We start from the raw sequence: 18,590 nt of genomic DNA on the forward strand, positions 1-18,590 counted from the left end.
TTTGTTTGTTTTAAGTAAATAGACACATCACCTTACTCCAGATAATTTAACTGGTCTGGAATACTAACTTTCCAGCTTGCCCAAGGTTTCAGTAATATGAATCTCAACAGTTTTTGTGTCTACCTTCATGAGCCAGCCTGCTACTGAAACATCATTGTTAAGAGTAAAATGTAGTTTAGTCAGATAATGTAACTTGTGAAGATCCATACTGTTAAGCCACATTTGATGTAGCAATCCATGATTGTGTTAGTCTTCAAAGCAACTTACACTTGCTTCATTAACTGAAAGTAATAAGTATAGTTTGTATTAAATTAAAATTTATTGCTTTTCCCCCTTTTCCCTCTCCTTGTTTTTTTGGCCATATATCTCCGTTACCCATGTACTGGATCGACTTGCCCCTGCGTTGCCCACCATGACGTTGGCCCATCCGCCCCTGAACGCCCATGTGAAAACCCTGGTTGGCTATGCCCAAAAATGTGCTCGTTGCCAAACGGGTACCATACTTGACAACTACTGATTGAATGCCCATGCCCAATGCCAACATCCACGAACGCCAATGACCAATGCAGTACAATGCAAGTGTTTCAGTCCCAGACAGCAGTGGCCCTGAGCGGTATGTCCCAACAGTTTATGCCTCACTGCCTGAATAGAAAGAGAGAAATGTATTTTATTACCTGCCTTTGATATAAATAGCATCCCCTTATAGACCGTGTATTGTTTTTTTTAAAGTTTGCTTATTTTCCCCATTAAGTCTTTTTGTCACTGAACTTTTACGTGAGTTGGCCACCCAAACAATCCACTAATTTTATTTCAATGGAAAGAGCACAGCTTCAAGTGTTGTATATTTACTGTATTATAAATCAAATTGTTTCAGGAGTCTCTTGCTCTGGTCTTTGTGGCCCACCTTTCTCCCCCCAGTATTGTCCATTCATAATTATTTCTGCTGAAATACTAACTCTAGTTCACTTTTCTTCACTTCTCATTTGTGTTACATTTTTGTTTGTGGGGTTGTTTTTTTGTTTTGTTTTGGGGTTTTCCCCCTTTTATTTATGTTCCATTTTTTGCAGAGCCCATTAGTAATCTAATTTCTAACTGGTGTCTCAACCTTACTCCAGATATAATGTTGACTACTTACATATCCCCACCTTTTCTACAAAAAGGTGTGCTAGTTTTACCAATGTAATGGTAAGGGTATACTAAATTAGTGGTAGCGGGGAAAATGAATATTCACTCATATTTTAAGTTTTGCATCGATTTCTTGCCTGGTTAATCTGTCTGAACCCTTCCAAAAGCTCTTGTGAGTTCTCTTGCTCTCTCTGCAAGACCTACCTAGCCTTAAATTCTTATACTCATCATGCATATGTATTGGACATAAACAAAGATGCATGTGTTGCAAATCCAGTGAACAGGTTTATGTTAAATGGAGAATATTAATTGTAAGGTCTTCTGTGTTGTCAGTCTTGTTAGAATTTTGTGTATGATCATGAATAATAAACTTATTTCTGCTACTTTCCACCTTCTTTATGTTTTCTGACACTATGGCCTCTTAACAGTATCTTGAGTATAAGTGCAGATACAGAGACAATTGGAGAAATCTTGAAGAAGATTATCCCTACTTTGGAAGAGGTATGTCTCTTATGTTTGTTTCTTTTTCAGAGGTATAAGTTTAGATTTTAAAACAAGACAGTTCTAGATGATTGTGTCCTATTTTTAATATATTAAAATAGAAAGTAAAACCCAGCCTTTTTTTGAAAGAAGACCTATAGCTCTCAATGTATGTGTTGACATTTTTTTAATAGGGTACAGAGAAAATTTCTTTAAAGAATAATATTTGGAACAGCTTCCTTCCCTTCAAACTACCTGTTTCCTGACTAGTTCCCAATTTAAAGTAGCTCTATTGTAATTTCCATTCTGCCTTTGCTTTGTAATCAAGTGTGTTGAGCTGTTGGATATATTAAAATTCTATACAACAGCAATAATAATAAAAGAAATAAAGCTAATTTGGCATCACATTGTGTTGAGGCAAATTACTTAAAATGTGATTATTTTTTTTTTAATAGTAAATACAATATTACAGTTCAGCAGTAAATTAAGTCATACCATGCTGTTTGGAGAAAAATCTTAACAAAGAAAATAAAAATTAGTATTTGGATTTTTCAATTATTTTTTCCCCTGACTAATATTTTATTCTTGTATGCATTTTACAGTACCAGCACTACAAAGGTAGTGACTTTGACTGTGAATTAAGACTTCTAATTCACCAAAGTCTAGCAGGAGGAATTATTGGTGTCAAGGGTGCTAAAATCAAAGAACTCAGAGAGGTACTGTTTCCTATTCTTTTCAGATTCTGCTTTTATTCTATAAACAAATTAATTTTTTTGTGTTCATATGCTGTGAGTGTAAGCTTCATCTGTGATCTATGATCCTTAAGAACATATTTCATACATGAAGTAGCTGTTGGTCATAGAGCCCAGAACTACTTATAAAACTTTTAAGTGTATTAGCAGTAGAGTAATCTTTATAAATAAAGGATACTTTTTTAAATTAAAATGCTATTCATCATGCCTACTGGAAGGAACTGCTAAATAGGCTATATTGATAGTGTTAGACATTGAAAACTATTTAGCATGAATAGATCTCCATAAACTATTTAATGATAATGTAATAGATGTTTGAATATTGTTATAAAAAAGTATGGTGGAATTTTCTTAGGGTTTTGTTTGTTTAGTTTTCGGGTATTTCAACTTTCACTACCTTAAAGGCCACTTTTTCCTTTGTGAAGGAATGAGGTTTTGTCTTAAAAAGCTAGTGGTCTCTATCAATCTAGTGTTCTTTTCTGTCCTTTCCTCACATTGCATCAAAGGCAATTCCAGGACCGTTTAGGCATAAATTACTATTTGTGTGGAATGCGAGGAAGGCAAGATGAATAGACATAATCCTAGCAACATTGCTGTCTTGCATCCAAAGCATGTTTTTATGACATATGAAGGCTTATATAACCTGTAAGCTTATAATGAATATGTGGTCCTTTTGCTTGTATTTGATTAAATAACTGTGTAGATGAGCCATAATTGAAAGGCTTCAAAAATCTAAATTTTTCACTAGCATTTCATACCAACTGACGTCATTGCAGGTATTAAAAATATAATATTTTAAGATTAAATTTGTTGTAAGGACTTGGAAGCCAAGCATTTGCCTAAAGTGACTAGAAGTTGAATGATTTGTTTGACTGTTTCTTTTAAAATGTTTTAGTGTGTGTCTTACCCATTTTGTTTTCAATAAGTTTGTAAAATTGTTTAAAATACTTCTATTTGAAAATTTTGGGGGTTGCTTTTCTTCTATTCAACAGAACACTCAAACCACCATTAAACTCTTTCAAGAATGTTGTCCTCATTCCACTGATAGAGTGGTGCTTATTGGTGGAAAACCTGATAGAGTTGTGGAATGTATCAAGATTATCTTGGATCTTATCTCTGAGGTAATGTGTCTTAAACTTATTCTTTCATTGGTATTCATGAAAGTCAGGATTATTTGGCTGGAAAATTATATCTTTCCATTTCTATTTTTAATTCAGTACCTATTCTCCAGTAACAAAATAAGCGTTGGACTGTTAGCACCCTTTGAAATTATTCCTTATTGCTAGAATTGGAATGTACCTTATTGGCGAGAGAAGACATTTTTGCTACCAAGGGACTTAGTCATGCTTTACATATCCATAAAATAATAAAATTTAAATTAGGGAGGAAGTGAGACAAATGTATGTGCCACCCATTGATAACAGCAATTTCTCTATCATAGTTAAGCTCTCAGGAAGTATATCACTACCCCTGCCTTGCTTATGAGTATTGTGAAATAAAGAACATATTCAGCATGTAAAAATTAATATTTATATATTTAATATATTAATTTAATGAAATATAGTTGTATCAGTGCTAACTGATGGGAGGGGTGTTATTTTTGTTTTTGTATGTCTTAGTCTCCAATTAAAGGACGGGCCCAGCCTTATGATCCAAATTTCTATGATGAAACATATGACTATGGTGGCTTCACAATGATGTTTGATGATAGAAGGGGACGTCCAGTAGGCTTTCCCATGCGTGGAAGAGGAGGCTTTGATCGAATGCCTCCTGGTCGTGGCGGACGACCTATGCCTCCATCAAGAAGAGATTATGATGATATGAGCCCTCGCAGAGGACCTCCACCACCTCCACCAGGCCGTGGTGGCAGAGGTGGCAGCAGAGCTCGTAATCTTCCTCTTCCTCCTCCACCACCTCCTCGTGGCGGGTAAGCTGTTGCATAAATGCATTGTACAACTTGAGTAACATTTATTGAATTGTACTTATGTTTCCAGGACTTGTTTCACACTCCATGTTGGTAGTAATTATGCAGGATTGTGTATTGCACCACAAAAATTTTGAAAAGCATTTGAATGTAATTATTTCTGCAGTATTATCAGGACTAGTAGTTCTGTAACTTTATGTTATTCAGAACTAGGCTAAAGCATTTAGACATTCATAATTGTATGCAAATTGTTAAAACTTGAATTAGAATATATAAACTAGTTCATAACATGAGTCATGTGCTGATGCTTTTTCTCATTTTAGAGATCTTATGTCTTATGACCGAAGAGGTAGACCTGGAGACCGTTACGATGGAATGGTAGGAGGTTAAAATTTGTTTTGCTTAGTAAATACAGTTAGCAATTTGATGAAACTTCTTGAATACATACATTTAAGTGTGGAACATGTGTGCCTCTGATAAACTTTGATATCTCCAAAATGTTTTTGCCATACAAATGGTCTCCCCAAGAATACAACTGTTTGAGGTGTAAAGAGTATTTGGGGTGTGATTTACTGTGTGGTTTTGGTTTGTGGGATTTTTTTGATTGGTTGATTTTTTTTCCCTGCCTACCATCAATAATGGAATAGAAAGTTGTTAGAGCACAGTCCCTGCGGGTTTTATTACACAGACCTTGTAAACTGTTTCTTGTAAATCAGGATGACAGAAATAGAAATTGGGAGGTTGTTCATATTCAGAAAGCATGTCAGAACAATGTTTTCCAACAAATGTTAACAAAATTTAAGAGAACATGAATATTATCTTTAAAGGGCTCTAGTTGGTCTGGCAGATAATTGCTTTTTCAATTAAGTTCTTTATGCTGATTTATGTCTGAAAAAAAATCTACTATGATTTCAAATGTTTTGGAGCCAAGACCACTGATAAGATGAATTTTAAATGAAATTAGATACATTTCAACCATGTTGGGCAGTGGGGAGAATTAAAAACCGCATAAAGATATTCTTCCATGTTGTACTCTGAAATATGACTTCCTGCTAGTAATTTATTGTATCCTCTTTCCTGGGAAGAGAAATTCTAGGTATCTGGGAGGTAAACCTCTGGTTAACAATCTCTTTTTTTTTCCTCTTCTGACTCTGTTTTGCACATCCTTTAAGATGACAGGTTAGATGAGTTTGTTTTTGGGTTTTTTTTTGGTTTGTTTTTTTTTTTAATAAATGGAAGAGAAAGTAGAGGAACTATGAAATGGGCTACCTACATGAGATTTACACATTGGTGCCTCCGGGGAGGAAGAGGCAATTATTTCCTGTAACACATACTGGAAGAACATATTGAAACAGTGTCACAATTGAGGCACCAGAAGCCTAGCAGAAATATTAAAATGAAAGACTTGCATTTAAAATTGCTAAAACCAAACAGACCACCCTCACCCTCCCAAAAAAGAAGTAAACAAAACCACAACATTGAAACCAGCAAGTTGTCTATGCTACTCAGAATCTTAAGCAACTAGGAGTTGTGAACTAGACTTCTAAGATCACTTATTTGTATTTTCATGTTTTCAAAGCTCAGGTTTTGTGTTTTCTTATTTGCATCTGGTAAAACCAATGTCAGGGCATATGAACAGAGCAATCTGCCCTTCCTTGGGTATGTGGTTGAGAAGAGTCTTCAGCTTGGGGCAGTAGTGTGTTCTAGTTCTGTTCCATTCCATTTAGAATAGAGAAATCTATTTGAACTCTAGTCTGACTTTGATCAGGTTGACCTTGGCTTTCTTGACATGAGTTTCTACAAATAAATAGGAGTAATCTCTGCTCGCTCATTTTCCATGTTCTGAACAGCAATTCTGTTTCTTCCTCTTCACATTGGAGCTGCTCATGGCTTTGGCTGCTTTATGCATGGGTTTCATAGACAGCCTGCAATGAGTACTGCTTTCTGACACAGATCTTACTTAATTTCTAGTTTTGGCTAGCCATAATCCCAATATCCTTAATTGTATAAGCACATGAAAAGTCTTTCCATGGATTGTGAGGCTAAAGCTGAAAGTGTCATACCAGAAATATAAGGTCTTGAACTACTATACATTTCACGTAGAAACCATTCTGTAGTGAAACATTTAGAGTAAACCAACATCATTATGATTTGTGAAGTAATTCATGGGAAAGGCTAATTTCAGAGAGCAGGACTGCCATTTTACATAAATACATTAAAAGGCAAGAATAGTCTTTTCAGACCAACATCTTGGAGATGTTGAATCTACAGAAATCCTCATTTTCTGCCAGATCTCTTCTCTAAAAGTGAAAGTTCAGACTTGTAAGATGGTGTACCAAGACTGGATGGTGAAACTTGACTTTTTTGAGATGTAACAAGAGGGACAGTCTTGTAAATTTGAAGATGGGAGGAAAAAATAATTGTGTGTATGTGTATAGATATATAATTTATTCTGAACCATTTTACTGAAAAACACACATGCATTGTCTCTTATTTACAGTGGTATATATTTTAGGCTGTAAGTACTCCAAATCAAATGCCTATGGACCATGACAGTTATTTTGATAGCTGAGAAAACACAAATGCATTTTCGCTATTTCTTTTTTAACACCCTCATACCCATCGGTGCTTTAGGTATACAAATGCACAAAAACATACCAGGGAAAAAATAAGGTGGAAAAGTATATATAAAGCTATTTAATCCTCCTCTTCCCCCCCCCCCCCTTTTTTTTTATAATGGCTGATGCCTAATGCTTTGAAAGTATTTTTAAATTGGAGTTAAAGAAGAGCTAAATCAGTGTCTGATGTAGTGTATGTTCAGACATCTCATCTGGTTTTCCTCATTCAAATGATTCCTACTAGTAATCATATTATAGATCTGTGTGTGTCTATATACATGTGTCTGTATTAGGGCTTCAATAAAGGTACATACCCTAAAAACAGATTAAACATACTTCATGTTTTAAGAGACTTGATGTTAAGGAGCATGTCAAAAAAGAGAGAGTGATGAAAAGATGACACATCTACATAAATACTAAAATTAACAAAATTTCAATCTTCGCTCTTCTGGGCCAAAGAATTTCCCATCAGATAGTATTGCATGCGTATTTTTCAATTGCATGCAAAAGGCAATAAATTCTTATTCATACTAATAATTTTGGCTTATCCAGTCAGTGTTGTATTTGGTTTTAATTTCATTTGCATTGGTTAGCAGTAGTAACTAGCACAAATGAGTCTGTAGAGAAGAAAATTGTATGCACCTAATATTTTAGGAATAATTTTTAAAGGAGCACTTATATTTTCATATAATCACAGAATATCCTAAGTTAGAAGGGACCCACAACGATCATTGAGTCCAACTCCTGGCTCTGTATGGGAGATCCCAACAATTCACTCTGTGCCTGAGAGCATTGTCCAAATGCTTCTTGAGCTCTGGCAGCCTTGGGGCTATGACCAGTGCCCTGGCGTCTAGTGCCCAACCACCCTCTGGGTAAGGAACTTTTCCTGGTATCCTCCCCTGACACAGCTTCATGTTGTCTTCTCGGGTCCTGTCACTGGTCACCCGAGAAGAGCTCAGTGCTGCCCCTCCACTTCCCCTTTTGAGGAAGATGTAGATTGCAATGAGGTATCACCTCAGTTTTCCCTTCTCCTGTGACCTCAGCTGCTCCTCATATGGCTTCCCCTCAAGACCCTTTGCCATCTTCATAGTCTGCCTTTGGATGCTCTCTAATAGCTTAGTATCTTTCTTCTAGTCTGGCACTCAAAACTGCACACAGGACTCAAGGTGAAGCCACCCCAGTGCAGAGCAGAGCAAGAGAATCACCTCCTTTGACCAGCTGGTCATACTAGGCCTGATGCATCCCAGGACATGATTGGCCCTCCTGGCTGCCAGGGCACTGCTGCCTCATGTTAAACTTGCCATCGAGCAGGACCCCCAGGTCCCTTTATGTGGTGCTGCTTTGCAACATCTTTTTCCCCAGTCTGTACATCCAGGGTTGTCCCATCCCAGGTGCAGAATCCAGCACTTTCCCTTGTTGTACTTGATATGGTTGGTGATGGCCTCTCATTTGTCGAGGTCTCTCTGCAGGGCCTCCCTGTTTTTAAAGGAATCAATAGCTCCTCCCACTTTAGTGTTGTTGGCAAAGTTACTTAGTATACCTTCAAATCTTGTGTCCAAGTAATTTGTGAAGATGTTAAGGAGAGCTGGCCCTAGAATGGAGCCCTGCAGAACCCCACTAGTGACAGGTCACCAGTCTGATGTCACCCCATTCACTATAACCCTTTGTGCCTCACCCATGAGCCACTTGTTCACCCATTGCATGATGTGGTTATCCAGCTGTGTGCTGGACATTTTGTCCCGCAGGATCCTGAGAGACACAGTATTGAAAGCTTTACTGAAATCTAAAATGATCACATCACCTGGCTTCCCTTGACCAAGTGAGTGGGTTACCTTGTCAAAAAAGAAATCAAGTTTGTCAAGCTTGACCTTCACCTCATGAAGCTGTGCTGGCTGTGACCAATGGCTGCAACGTAGTCATTATCTATCACATGTTTTTCAGTAACTCCCAGAATAATTCTCTCCATAACCTTACCAGGTACTGAAGTGAGACTGACAGGCCTGTAGTTACCATGGTCATCCTTCTTGCCCTTGAAAATTTGGACAACCTTTGCCAGCTTCCAGTCAGCTGGGACCTCTCCAGATTCCCAAGATCGTTCAAAAATCATTGAGGGAGGTCTCACAATGACATCAGCCAGCTCTTTGGGTACTCTTGGATGAATCCCATCAGGCGCCATAGATTTATAGGGATGCACCTGGAGCAGCAGGTCCTGCCGAACTTCAGGGTTAACTGGGAGTTGATCACTCTTGCAGTCACGGTCCTCTAGCTCAGGGCGCTGGGACCTCCTTGGTTTGTCATCCGAGTTGAAGACAGAGGCAAAGAATGCATTAAAGATGTTTGCCTTGTCTCTGTGAGGTGGCCATCTTCATCCTGTAACAGGCCAATGTTATTTATTGTCTCCTTTTTGCTACTGATATATTTTTAAAAACTTTATTGTCCCCCACAGTTCCGGCAGCTTCAATTCCAGTTGAGCTTTGGCTGCCCAGATTTTCTCCCTACTGGGGCAAGCAGCATCTCTGTATCTTTCCATATCACCTGACCTTGCTTCCACTGGGCATACACCTTCCTCTTTTGCCTTGGGTCCAGAAAAAGATCCTTGTTCAGCCAAGCTGGCCTTCTGCCTCGCCTGCTTGACTTCTGACATTTGGGAATTGCCTGTGCCCTTAGAGGTGGTGCTTAAAAAGTGACCAGCACTAATGGACCCCAGCACCTTCCAAAGCATTTTCCCAGGGGACCTTACTTGTTCCCTGAGCAGCTTGAAGTCTCCTCTCCTCATGTCCAGGGTTGAAGTTTTGCTGGCACTTTTTTTCCTCTCACCAGAGATTTTAAACTTGATTGCTTTGTGGTCACCGCGGCCAAGATGGCCACCAATTGCTACTTCACTCTTGGGTTCCTCTCTGTTAATGAGCAACAAATCAAGGAAGACCCCTTTCCTAGTTGGCCCCCCTAGTACCTGTACCATGATGTCATCCAGGTGTTTTAGGAATCTTCTGGCCCTGGTTGTACCAGCTGTGTGGTGTTCCAGTTAAGATCCAGCAAGATGAAGTCCCCCAAAACAACAAGGGCCAGTTGATTTGGAGGTGTCCCATAGTTCCTTAAAGAATAATTAATCAGTGGTGTCATCCTTTTTTTGGTGTGCCATTCATGTTATGTTGCATATTTTAACTCAGCAAAAGCCTTTGCCATAATAGTAATTTGAAGTGGATACTACGAATTGTATTTTTATAATTTTGTTGAATTTTTCTCCCAGCATTTTTTAAGGAAGACTAAAGGAAAGATATGCTATATATCACACTTAAAAAAAAAAAGTAATTGGATTTCTAATATAATTAGACAGTTTAGCTGTTGGCTGTATGAGGTATATGGAAAATAATTAATAAAATATGAGAAGCTATCTCCTTCCCGCTTGACCCATTGGTGACACAGATATATCAATGACAGTTACTTGTTTTATTAAATGCCTTTCCTGTTTTATTTTTATGCATAAGAGAAGTAGAAGGTTTTGGTATCTGAGAGTAACATCTTTTACTATATAATGCAGTTCCAGTACTTAGAGGTAAAAAAAACAAGTAACCAACTGTTCAAGCATTGCTCTGCCCTTAACTGTCTGAATCCTTTGCGTAAGAGGAAAATCTGTTTACGCCACAGAAACAAGGAAGAACAGAAGTGTGACCAGTAACAGTTCCCTAGCAGTGAAAGTAAAAGGGAGTAAATCTTGTAACTGGTCTGGTATTTACTTTTGAGCCTTTGTAGTAGTTTTAAGTAGTGCAGAAAGATGTTTCTCTATATTATTCTCTATGTGTTTGCCAAATTATCTATAAGCCTCCATAACATGGACTTAATTTGGATTAATTTCCTCTTTTTCTTCTATTACATTGTCCCTGGAAGATGATGCAGTGTCATGTAGATGCCTGTGATGACATGCAGCCACCAGAGTTGGTGAGTGTGCACATGCTTTTATTTGACTAGTTTAATAGTTTATTTTTGAGGAAAATAATTTGAATTGTTTAAGTGATAACTGGAATTTTTTGAGATTTAATGTAGTTAGTGGCAGTTTGCACCTTTGAAAAGTCCCTAAAACTGTCATTGTAACTCAGGTTATTAGCAGTTTATGTCCTGAACAGTGAATCCTATACAGGCAGTTAATGTTCCACAATGGAAGCATGCAGCAGCACAGACAAGAGAAGCTTTTCTGTTGTATTGTCTCTTTTGTACCCTATTTTACTGTTTCTGTTGTAACTTTCACTGTAACTCTTGCTTTGTCAGCACACTGTAGATGCATCTATTTAGGACTATGTTTTATTTTAACTTCATCATGTTGTGCTTTCCCCTGTTTCAAATGAGGAATGCTAAAAGTAATTTTTTACTTATAGTTCTGGATAAACTTGTGCATTACCTGTCCATATATTTGGAAGTATTCAATTTGATTTATGTTTATCAAGCTTCTTACTCTTAGAGGGTTTAGGGAGGAAAGTTCAAAGGGTATCAGCAAATGTTTATGCTGTGTAGAAAATGGCAAAGTGCCACCAAATATTAAATGTTAGTTCCTAGCTTACATAAACATTGCAGTTAGAATTACTCATCTGCTGTCAAATTAATTTGCTTTCTTGTAGTCTGTGGAGGGGAAGCAGCAGAAAGGATGAAGAAAATTATTGTTCATTACAAGTTAGCCCAAAAAAGAGATTCCCTGGGCAAAATATCAGCAGAAATAAGTAGAAGAGTATGTGTGGAATATGCAGCTCTGATCAGTCTCTGAATTAAGTTCTACACAGTGTCCTTCATTGTTTTGTATTTTGCACTCCACTACAAGCTCTTTTTATATTGTATTATAGTCAGTATTGCTAAGCAATGTGATTGCACAACACAGGTTGCTTAGAAACAGATTAACAACTTTTTCTGAATAGCTTCCATTTTGATGTGGCTCTAAAAAGCTGACAGGTGTTTGGTTTTTGTTTTGGAAAAAATTATTGCATTACAACTTCTGCAAACAAGTAGTTCACACAGATTCCTGTATTTCAGTGTTATCAGTTGAATTCTAGAGAAGTGTGCACATCTATTTCTGCTTCTACAGGAAGATTTAAATTAATGTGTGTGCATACAGAAGGCATTAGATCAAATTAAGCACTTGATATCAAGTACCAGTCCTAAAAATAAAAACAGTCAGGAGTGCAGCAGTACAGTGATTTGGATTTGTTATATGATAGTTTTCGCAGAACAGTAGTAATAACTGTCATGATTGTCCCTTCTAAGATGCAAAGGATTTTAGCATAGTTGGAATGGAGAGAGGCAAGTTATAAAGTCATTAGAGTTTAATTGGTTTTTCCTCAAGATGGAGTAGGAGGGTTGACAGTTACCAGGTAAATGTCTTGTCCCAAACTGAAACTATAATTTCTCCTGAGCTGTATAGGTAGTAGTAATAAGGCTGAACTCTGATATTTGGATTAGAATGCTAGTTTAGTTCAAGGGTCAGGAGTACATCAATATCAAGAGCTGTTTACCAACTGTATTGATAAGGTTGCTTGGTAAATTGGTATGGCTGGATTTTAATGACTTATTCTTAGAGATTTTAACAGAGGTAGCTAAAAGGTTCTTGTAAGATATTCCTTCCTGCCCTCTTGTTCCTGGTCTGCCCTCTTCCCCACTTTGTCTTTAATGGCACTTAAATTAAGGTTATGGGTTAGGATTTTTTCATAAAATAGGCTCAAAGTTAACAGTATGATACTTGAGATGAAAACATGTTAATGAATCATGGCTCATTTTACTATTTAAGGTTTTTCTTTCTCTTTTTCTTATAGTTTGAGGGTGGCTCTGGATATGGTAAGTTTTTATAGAGAACTTTGACATGCACTTCACTTAGTCAGTAAGAGGCTTGATGCATATGTTTAAATCAGACTATTCTTACACAGGGGGCCGTGGTTCATATGGAGATCTTGGTGGACCCATCATCACAACACAAGTAACGATTCCCAAAGATGTAAGTGAAGCTGACTTGCTTTACAGTTGTGTATAAATAAATAAATAAATAAATAAATAAATAAATAAATAAATAGTCAGTATTTTCTTAGGCTATGTAAGTAAATCAGAAGTATTTGGTATGCTTGATAAGTACTTTTAATATAAAGCAAGTGTTTCTAAATAATTGGAAGTTTATTCTTAAGGATGTTTGTTTTGTCTTGACTTTGGAGATTGCACTGAACTATTTTTAATTGTTAATATTCAATAATAGAGATGGTCTATATAGCTTGTTTTTACAAACACTTGGTTCTTCCAACTTTATCCCACCTTTGAGGCTGTAAAAGAGTAAGCTTCCATTGAAACTAATTGGATGGAAGCTACTTGAACAGTACTGTGCAGAGAAAGTTATATCAAGAAATGAATGCTTTATTTTTTTCCCCTAGTTGGCAGGTTCTATTATTGGAAAGGGAGGCCAGAGAATCAAACAAATACGTCATGAGTCAGGAGCTTCAATCAAAATCGATGAACCACTAGAAGGCTCAGAAGATCGAATAATAACTATTACAGGAACGCAGGACCAGATACAAAATGCTCAGTATTTACTGCAGAACAGGCAAGTTGAAGCTTAATGCTGTCCTTACTGTCATTTTTAAACTGACTTTCCTACTACTACATTCTAAAGCTCTTCTCTGTAATATAGTTTTTAGAAGACAGGATTTAAGTAACTATTGAACCTAACTTCTCTAGTGGTAGGTCTGCCTTGATTCTATTTTTTCTGTTCTAATGAAAATGAAAATTCTCTCAAAAATAATCTTGATGGAAGACACCTTGGCCAAGCAGTCCTTTCATTTCTCTGGTGAAAATTGCTGCAAAAAAATTACTTGTAATTAATTATATAGAACTTGTAGAAAATATAGAAGATTTCAGTGGACGTTGGTCTAGTTCTGTGTGGAAGACTAGTGATTTTGTTGTTTTTAGATAACCAACAACAAATCACAGTCTGCCATATGGCACAGGCCATGCCTCTACAGGACAAGTTGAAATCAATTGGTGCTGTTATGCAGCATTTCACACCTTGCTGGCATTACTTTCTCTTCTGAATATTAATAGTTTTGGACATAGTTTACTTAGTTTTGCTTTAATAACTTGTTGGCTATCATATAATTTTTTTATGTTTACTTGTAATGTTTGGCTTTAGATTACTAATATTTAAATGCGCTTTTAAGTAATTATATGCCTATAATTATTAGTCATTAACCTTTTAAAATTATTTACTTTAAATAGCATTGGGAATGTATAGTTTAAACTTTAAGAATGCCATTGTAAATATTGATGCAAGATGTATGGTCAATCATTCTAATACATGCTTTTTTCTTTTTCTTTTATAGTGTGAAGCAGTATGCAGATGTTGAAGGATTCTAATGCAAGATTATTTTTTCTTTTTTATAGTGTGAAGCAGTATTCTGGAAAGTTTTTCTAAGACTAGTGAAGAACTGAAGGAGTCCTGCACCTTTTTTTTTTTTTTTTTAAATATCTGCTTCTGTTTAAATAGCCAACATTCCTCTGCTTCATAGGTGTTCTGCATTTGAGGTGTAGTGGAATCTGCTTTTCGCCAGATGTAATGTTTTAGTTCATTACAAATATTTGGGGTAGGAAAAGGTTGCACAAGACTAACACTGAAATTTTGAAACAACAGCAGAGTGGATTTTATTTTTGTTCAGTGGTGGTAAATTGTAATGTGGTTTTATTTTTCCTGTAGCTATTGTGAACACCTTGCTTTATGTACACTGTAATTTTTTAAATTTTTTTTGAAGGGGGGGAAAGGACTGGTTGTTCACATGTCCCTGGCATCCTTTGAGGGCAGTGTGCAGAATGTAATGTTCTTTTTTAAGATGTATTTTACAATTTTTAAATAAATTTAGTGAACCTATTATTGGTGGACATTTTTTTATATATGTGAGGTAATATCTAAAATGAATGCACCCTTCCCCCCCTCCCCCCGCCCAAGAAAATGCATAAATGAAAATTGCTGTTAAGATTTATCTTCTGCTTCTTTGATATAGATGGAGTTACATGTTTTTGGCAAATTAAAGAAACAGTATGAAAACTGGCTTGGCTTTGCTATTTGGGGAAAAAAAAAGTAAAAAAAATTAATGCTAACATTGTGTGAAATTTGACCTTTTTCATATTTTTGGCCCTCTGCAGTAGATATATATATATATATATATATATATGTATATATTTGAAAACTATGATGCCACTAAGTTAAGTGGGTTAAATACATCTGGTTCTACACAGATTGCTTAATGCAAATAAGTTAAAAATAGCAGTTGGTGAAATGAATGAATTGGTAATTTTCAGAGCTTGTTTTTTTCAGATAGAAACTTTTATGAATTGACAAATTGGCAGTATCTAACTTGATTTTCATTGTATGCAGACTCAATTTCTTTGGTTTCCCTGTTTCTTGAGTTCCACAGGAAATATTTGTGAGAAATTAAAAAATAATAAAGTATTCCTGGATATTTCATGTAATACTTTGGCATTTGTATTTATAGTTTACAAGTTTTATTTTCGCTTCCTAAATAAAAGCAAAAAAAAGATATTCAAGAATTTTGTAAATCTCAGTGTGATTGATCCAGATTAAGTGGATTATTTCACTTTGGGGGGAGTTGTGTCTTGAATATTTTTTTTTCTCCTCTTTTTGAACCATATGGGATAATTCCTGTCATAATAAGGAGCTACACTTACAATGTCATAGGAAAGGGCAAGGAGCTAAGAGATTACTTACTTAGCAGAGCTATAATCAATCCCTAGAAAACACCCAAAACCTGCTTCTGACGTGGGTAAAGGATTATGGCAGTTTTCTCAGTAAATAAATATACACTTAAAATTGGTATTTCCTTAGGAATGGCTGAACATAAATTAAATGGAGAAATTAGCAAGCTAGTAAAAAGGGTCAAACAAAAATGCAGATTTTAAAAAATGGGTGCAGGGGTTTTTTTCTATGCACTTCTACACTGTGTCTGGTTTGCATTTTTAAAATATTTTAGCAGGGAAAAAGCTGCACAAGTCAATATACAGGAGAATGTGTTTTGCTTTTTCTTGTTAATGATCTGCATCTTTTTAGAAGCTAACCTATTTTTACAAACAAGTTAAGCACCACTCTAGCTTTAGTTGGGTTTTCTTTAAGGTTTCCTTAAAACAAATAAATTATGTTTTCAGATGAGCCTAAGGGATTCCTACTGTAAAAGGAACTGGGTTTGGGATTTGTCTTATGCCTCTGTCCCCACCCCTCTTTTGCCTACTGATTTAGGGCCAAAAAGCTGCTTGTATCTTGAGGAGGACTGCTGAGGTTTTCTGTTAGGAAAGGGATATAGGGGAATACTGATAGCATGATAGTCCTTACACTTCTACTTCAAAAATAGTTTAGTAATACTGATTGTAGAAACTTATTATTTATGGAGGCCTTTTTTAAAGGCTGACTGCTATGTACAGAAATTGCTGGATTTTAAATGTAGTCCTTAAGGCATGGGTTCTATAGCAGCATTCACTGTTAGGTGCATGTTTCTGTAGACTATGTCTGAAATTAACTTAAAATATCTATGTGCAGAAAATCACGCTATGAAAAGCCAGTGTCCATAAAGGAGACGGGAGTCCAGCAACTTTATTAGAATAAAGAGAGTCCACTGGGGCACACGTCTGCAGGGTCTGCAGGGTTTTCTCTCTCAAGGGTTTGGAGGGTTCAGCCTCCTTTTACCCTAAACTGACCACATGTTGCTCTCTTCCTTTTCCCATTGGCTGAGGTACTAGGAAGGTACAGCCTTCCCGAGCCACCTACCACATATTCCCACCTTAAACATGTCATTTTACCCCAAAGTTCAGAAACTCAGGCTTATGCCAACCCATTTGTCTATTCTAGGAGTCAAAACTGTCTGGGCTCTGCAACAAACCTGCTGCCCAAAGTTAGTAGAGACACTAAGACCCATTTCAAAGATGTTAACACCCATACCCTCACCCATGAAATTGTTGGTAAAAACATAAGCACACACCTTTCCTATCAAACCTTCCTCTTCTTATTTGCCAATTTGTCTTTATAAATCTTATTTATCATTAACTTACCTTTTTTTAAACTGCCCAGCATGATAGAAAAATTAACATTTGAAACACCCGCTCCCAACTTTTCCACATCTGGCCCCTGCACCAGGTATGGCAAGTAAATACAAAGAAACAACTTAGCATAAAGTAGATAATGACTGTTCATATTAGCCCACTAATCACTAGAGGTCCTTGTAGATGATCCATGGCTACTGATAGCTAAGATCTCCCATCCGTGTCCTCCCACTGAGAAGTCCAAATCTCTGGGGTTTTAGAGACCTTGACTCAAGTATGATGTCCTGACTGCTGTTCCTGCGGTCCTGGTTGGATGTTACAAACAGCAAAGTCCAAAGGCAGGATCTGTGCTAACTGGGCTTCCTGTCAAAGAGATTTCATGAGACACAGTATTCTGGCCATATGCTGGTTTAAATATATATCTTCACATCCCCACCACAATGAAAATTAATAGGGTAAGAATCCCAAACATTAATACAAAGGGGAATGATTAATATCTCCTCGGGGTTTGGCTCTTATTCTTGCCAAGTACATGTCTAAAGCCATACCCATGGCATCCTAGTTTCTGTTACCGGCTTCAAAAGGTATTTATTTATTTCTCCATTCATCCTTTCTATTTGACCTGAATTCTCCGGGTGCCAGGGGGGATCAGGGGGTATGGAGGTCCCACTGAATTCTCAAAGCAGTCATAATCCTTTGAAGGATCCTCCTGTAAAATGAGTTCCCCCGTCCAAGTCCACTGCCTCCACAATCCCATATCCTGGAATTATTCCAAAAATACCCAATAGTTGCTGAAGTGACCAGAAACTCCTCTGGCCACCCTGCCAGCTGGCATACCACAAAATATTTAAGCCCTCTCATCTGGGGCATCTCAGAAAAATACACCTGACATCCTTGGAAAGGAAGTATAGCCCAGAGTCATCCTCCTGCCTTGCAATCTCCTTTGTAGTCTGGCTATTAACTTTAGACAGGCACGCCTCAATAGCTTGTTTTGCTAAAACAAAAAGACCCAAGGCAGTACATCTTGAGGAAGGTCTTTGCCAGTCCTGGAGCACCACAATGACTCTCCTCATAGAGTTGTTTTAATATTTTCAGGGTGTCTTGGGCTACAAAATAAGATGTAACCAAAAGTATATATTCTATCACCATCTCCATCTCTATAAGGTGTTAAAAACAGATAGGGCAGTGTTCATTATCTCTTCCATGACTCATCCCTGATAACTCCCTCCAGGGGCTATCTTCAGCTAATGGGCCATCAAGCCTCACTGCAAGACTCATAAAATTGCATCATCCCATTGTGAAATGCTCCGCCCAGGGGGAGGGACCAAGCATTCCTACCTGGATATAATCTGAGTCTTGGAACACCACAAACAGCCTTATCTACTGTATTCCCAGAGGACAAGAGCTACATAACCACCCCTGGACTTTCAGAGGAAGACCAGACCCTTCCACGAGATCACTGCTTCAACAGAACCACATCTATCACTTCAAGAGGACTGCAGCCACCATTTAATTGGACTGCTACCACCCCTCTGACCAACAGGGTGTCAGGTTGTGTCATGGTTTGATGCTGGCGCAATGCCAGTGCACCCATGAAAATATATTTTCCTCAAATGAGTGCTGTGA

The 18,590-nt window shown here is 37.2% G+C and overlaps 1 protein-coding gene across 15 annotated transcripts in view; it reads left to right on the plus strand.

Moving 5' to 3' along the window:
* The window catches only part of LOC116806864 (heterogeneous nuclear ribonucleoprotein K), a 28,983-nt gene extending 13,519 nt beyond the window's left edge, over positions 1 to 15,464 (plus strand). For 10 of the 15 annotated variants that reach the window (XM_072923003.1, XM_032744638.3, XM_072923002.1 and 7 more), the window contains exons 5-15: positions 570 to 613; positions 1,554 to 1,626; positions 2,208 to 2,321; positions 3,350 to 3,478; positions 3,977 to 4,284; positions 4,605 to 4,659; positions 10,788 to 10,838; positions 12,695 to 12,716; positions 12,791 to 12,873; positions 13,298 to 13,467; positions 14,243 to 15,464. In XM_072923003.1, coding sequence (XP_072779104.1) covers positions 570 to 613; positions 1,554 to 1,626; positions 2,208 to 2,321; positions 3,350 to 3,478; positions 3,977 to 4,284; positions 4,605 to 4,659; positions 10,788 to 10,838; positions 12,695 to 12,716; positions 12,791 to 12,873; positions 13,298 to 13,467; positions 14,243 to 14,276 — 1,083 coding nt within the window. In that variant the 3' untranslated portion in view covers positions 14,277 to 15,464. The remainder of the gene's footprint in view (positions 1 to 569; positions 614 to 1,553; positions 1,627 to 2,207; positions 2,322 to 3,349; positions 3,479 to 3,976; positions 4,285 to 4,604; positions 4,660 to 10,787; positions 10,839 to 12,694; positions 12,717 to 12,790; positions 12,874 to 13,297; positions 13,468 to 14,242) is intronic. The other 5 variants (XM_032744643.3, XM_032744642.3, XM_072923007.1 and 2 more) reach the window with 2 other exon arrangements.
* Positions 15,465 to 18,590: the final 3,126 nt, after the last annotated feature.

The sequence above is a fragment of the Taeniopygia guttata genome, chromosome W (assembly GCF_048771995.1).
Source record: "Taeniopygia guttata chromosome W, bTaeGut7.mat, whole genome shotgun sequence".
NCBI classification, from domain to species: domain Eukaryota; kingdom Metazoa; phylum Chordata; class Aves; order Passeriformes; family Estrildidae; genus Taeniopygia; species Taeniopygia guttata.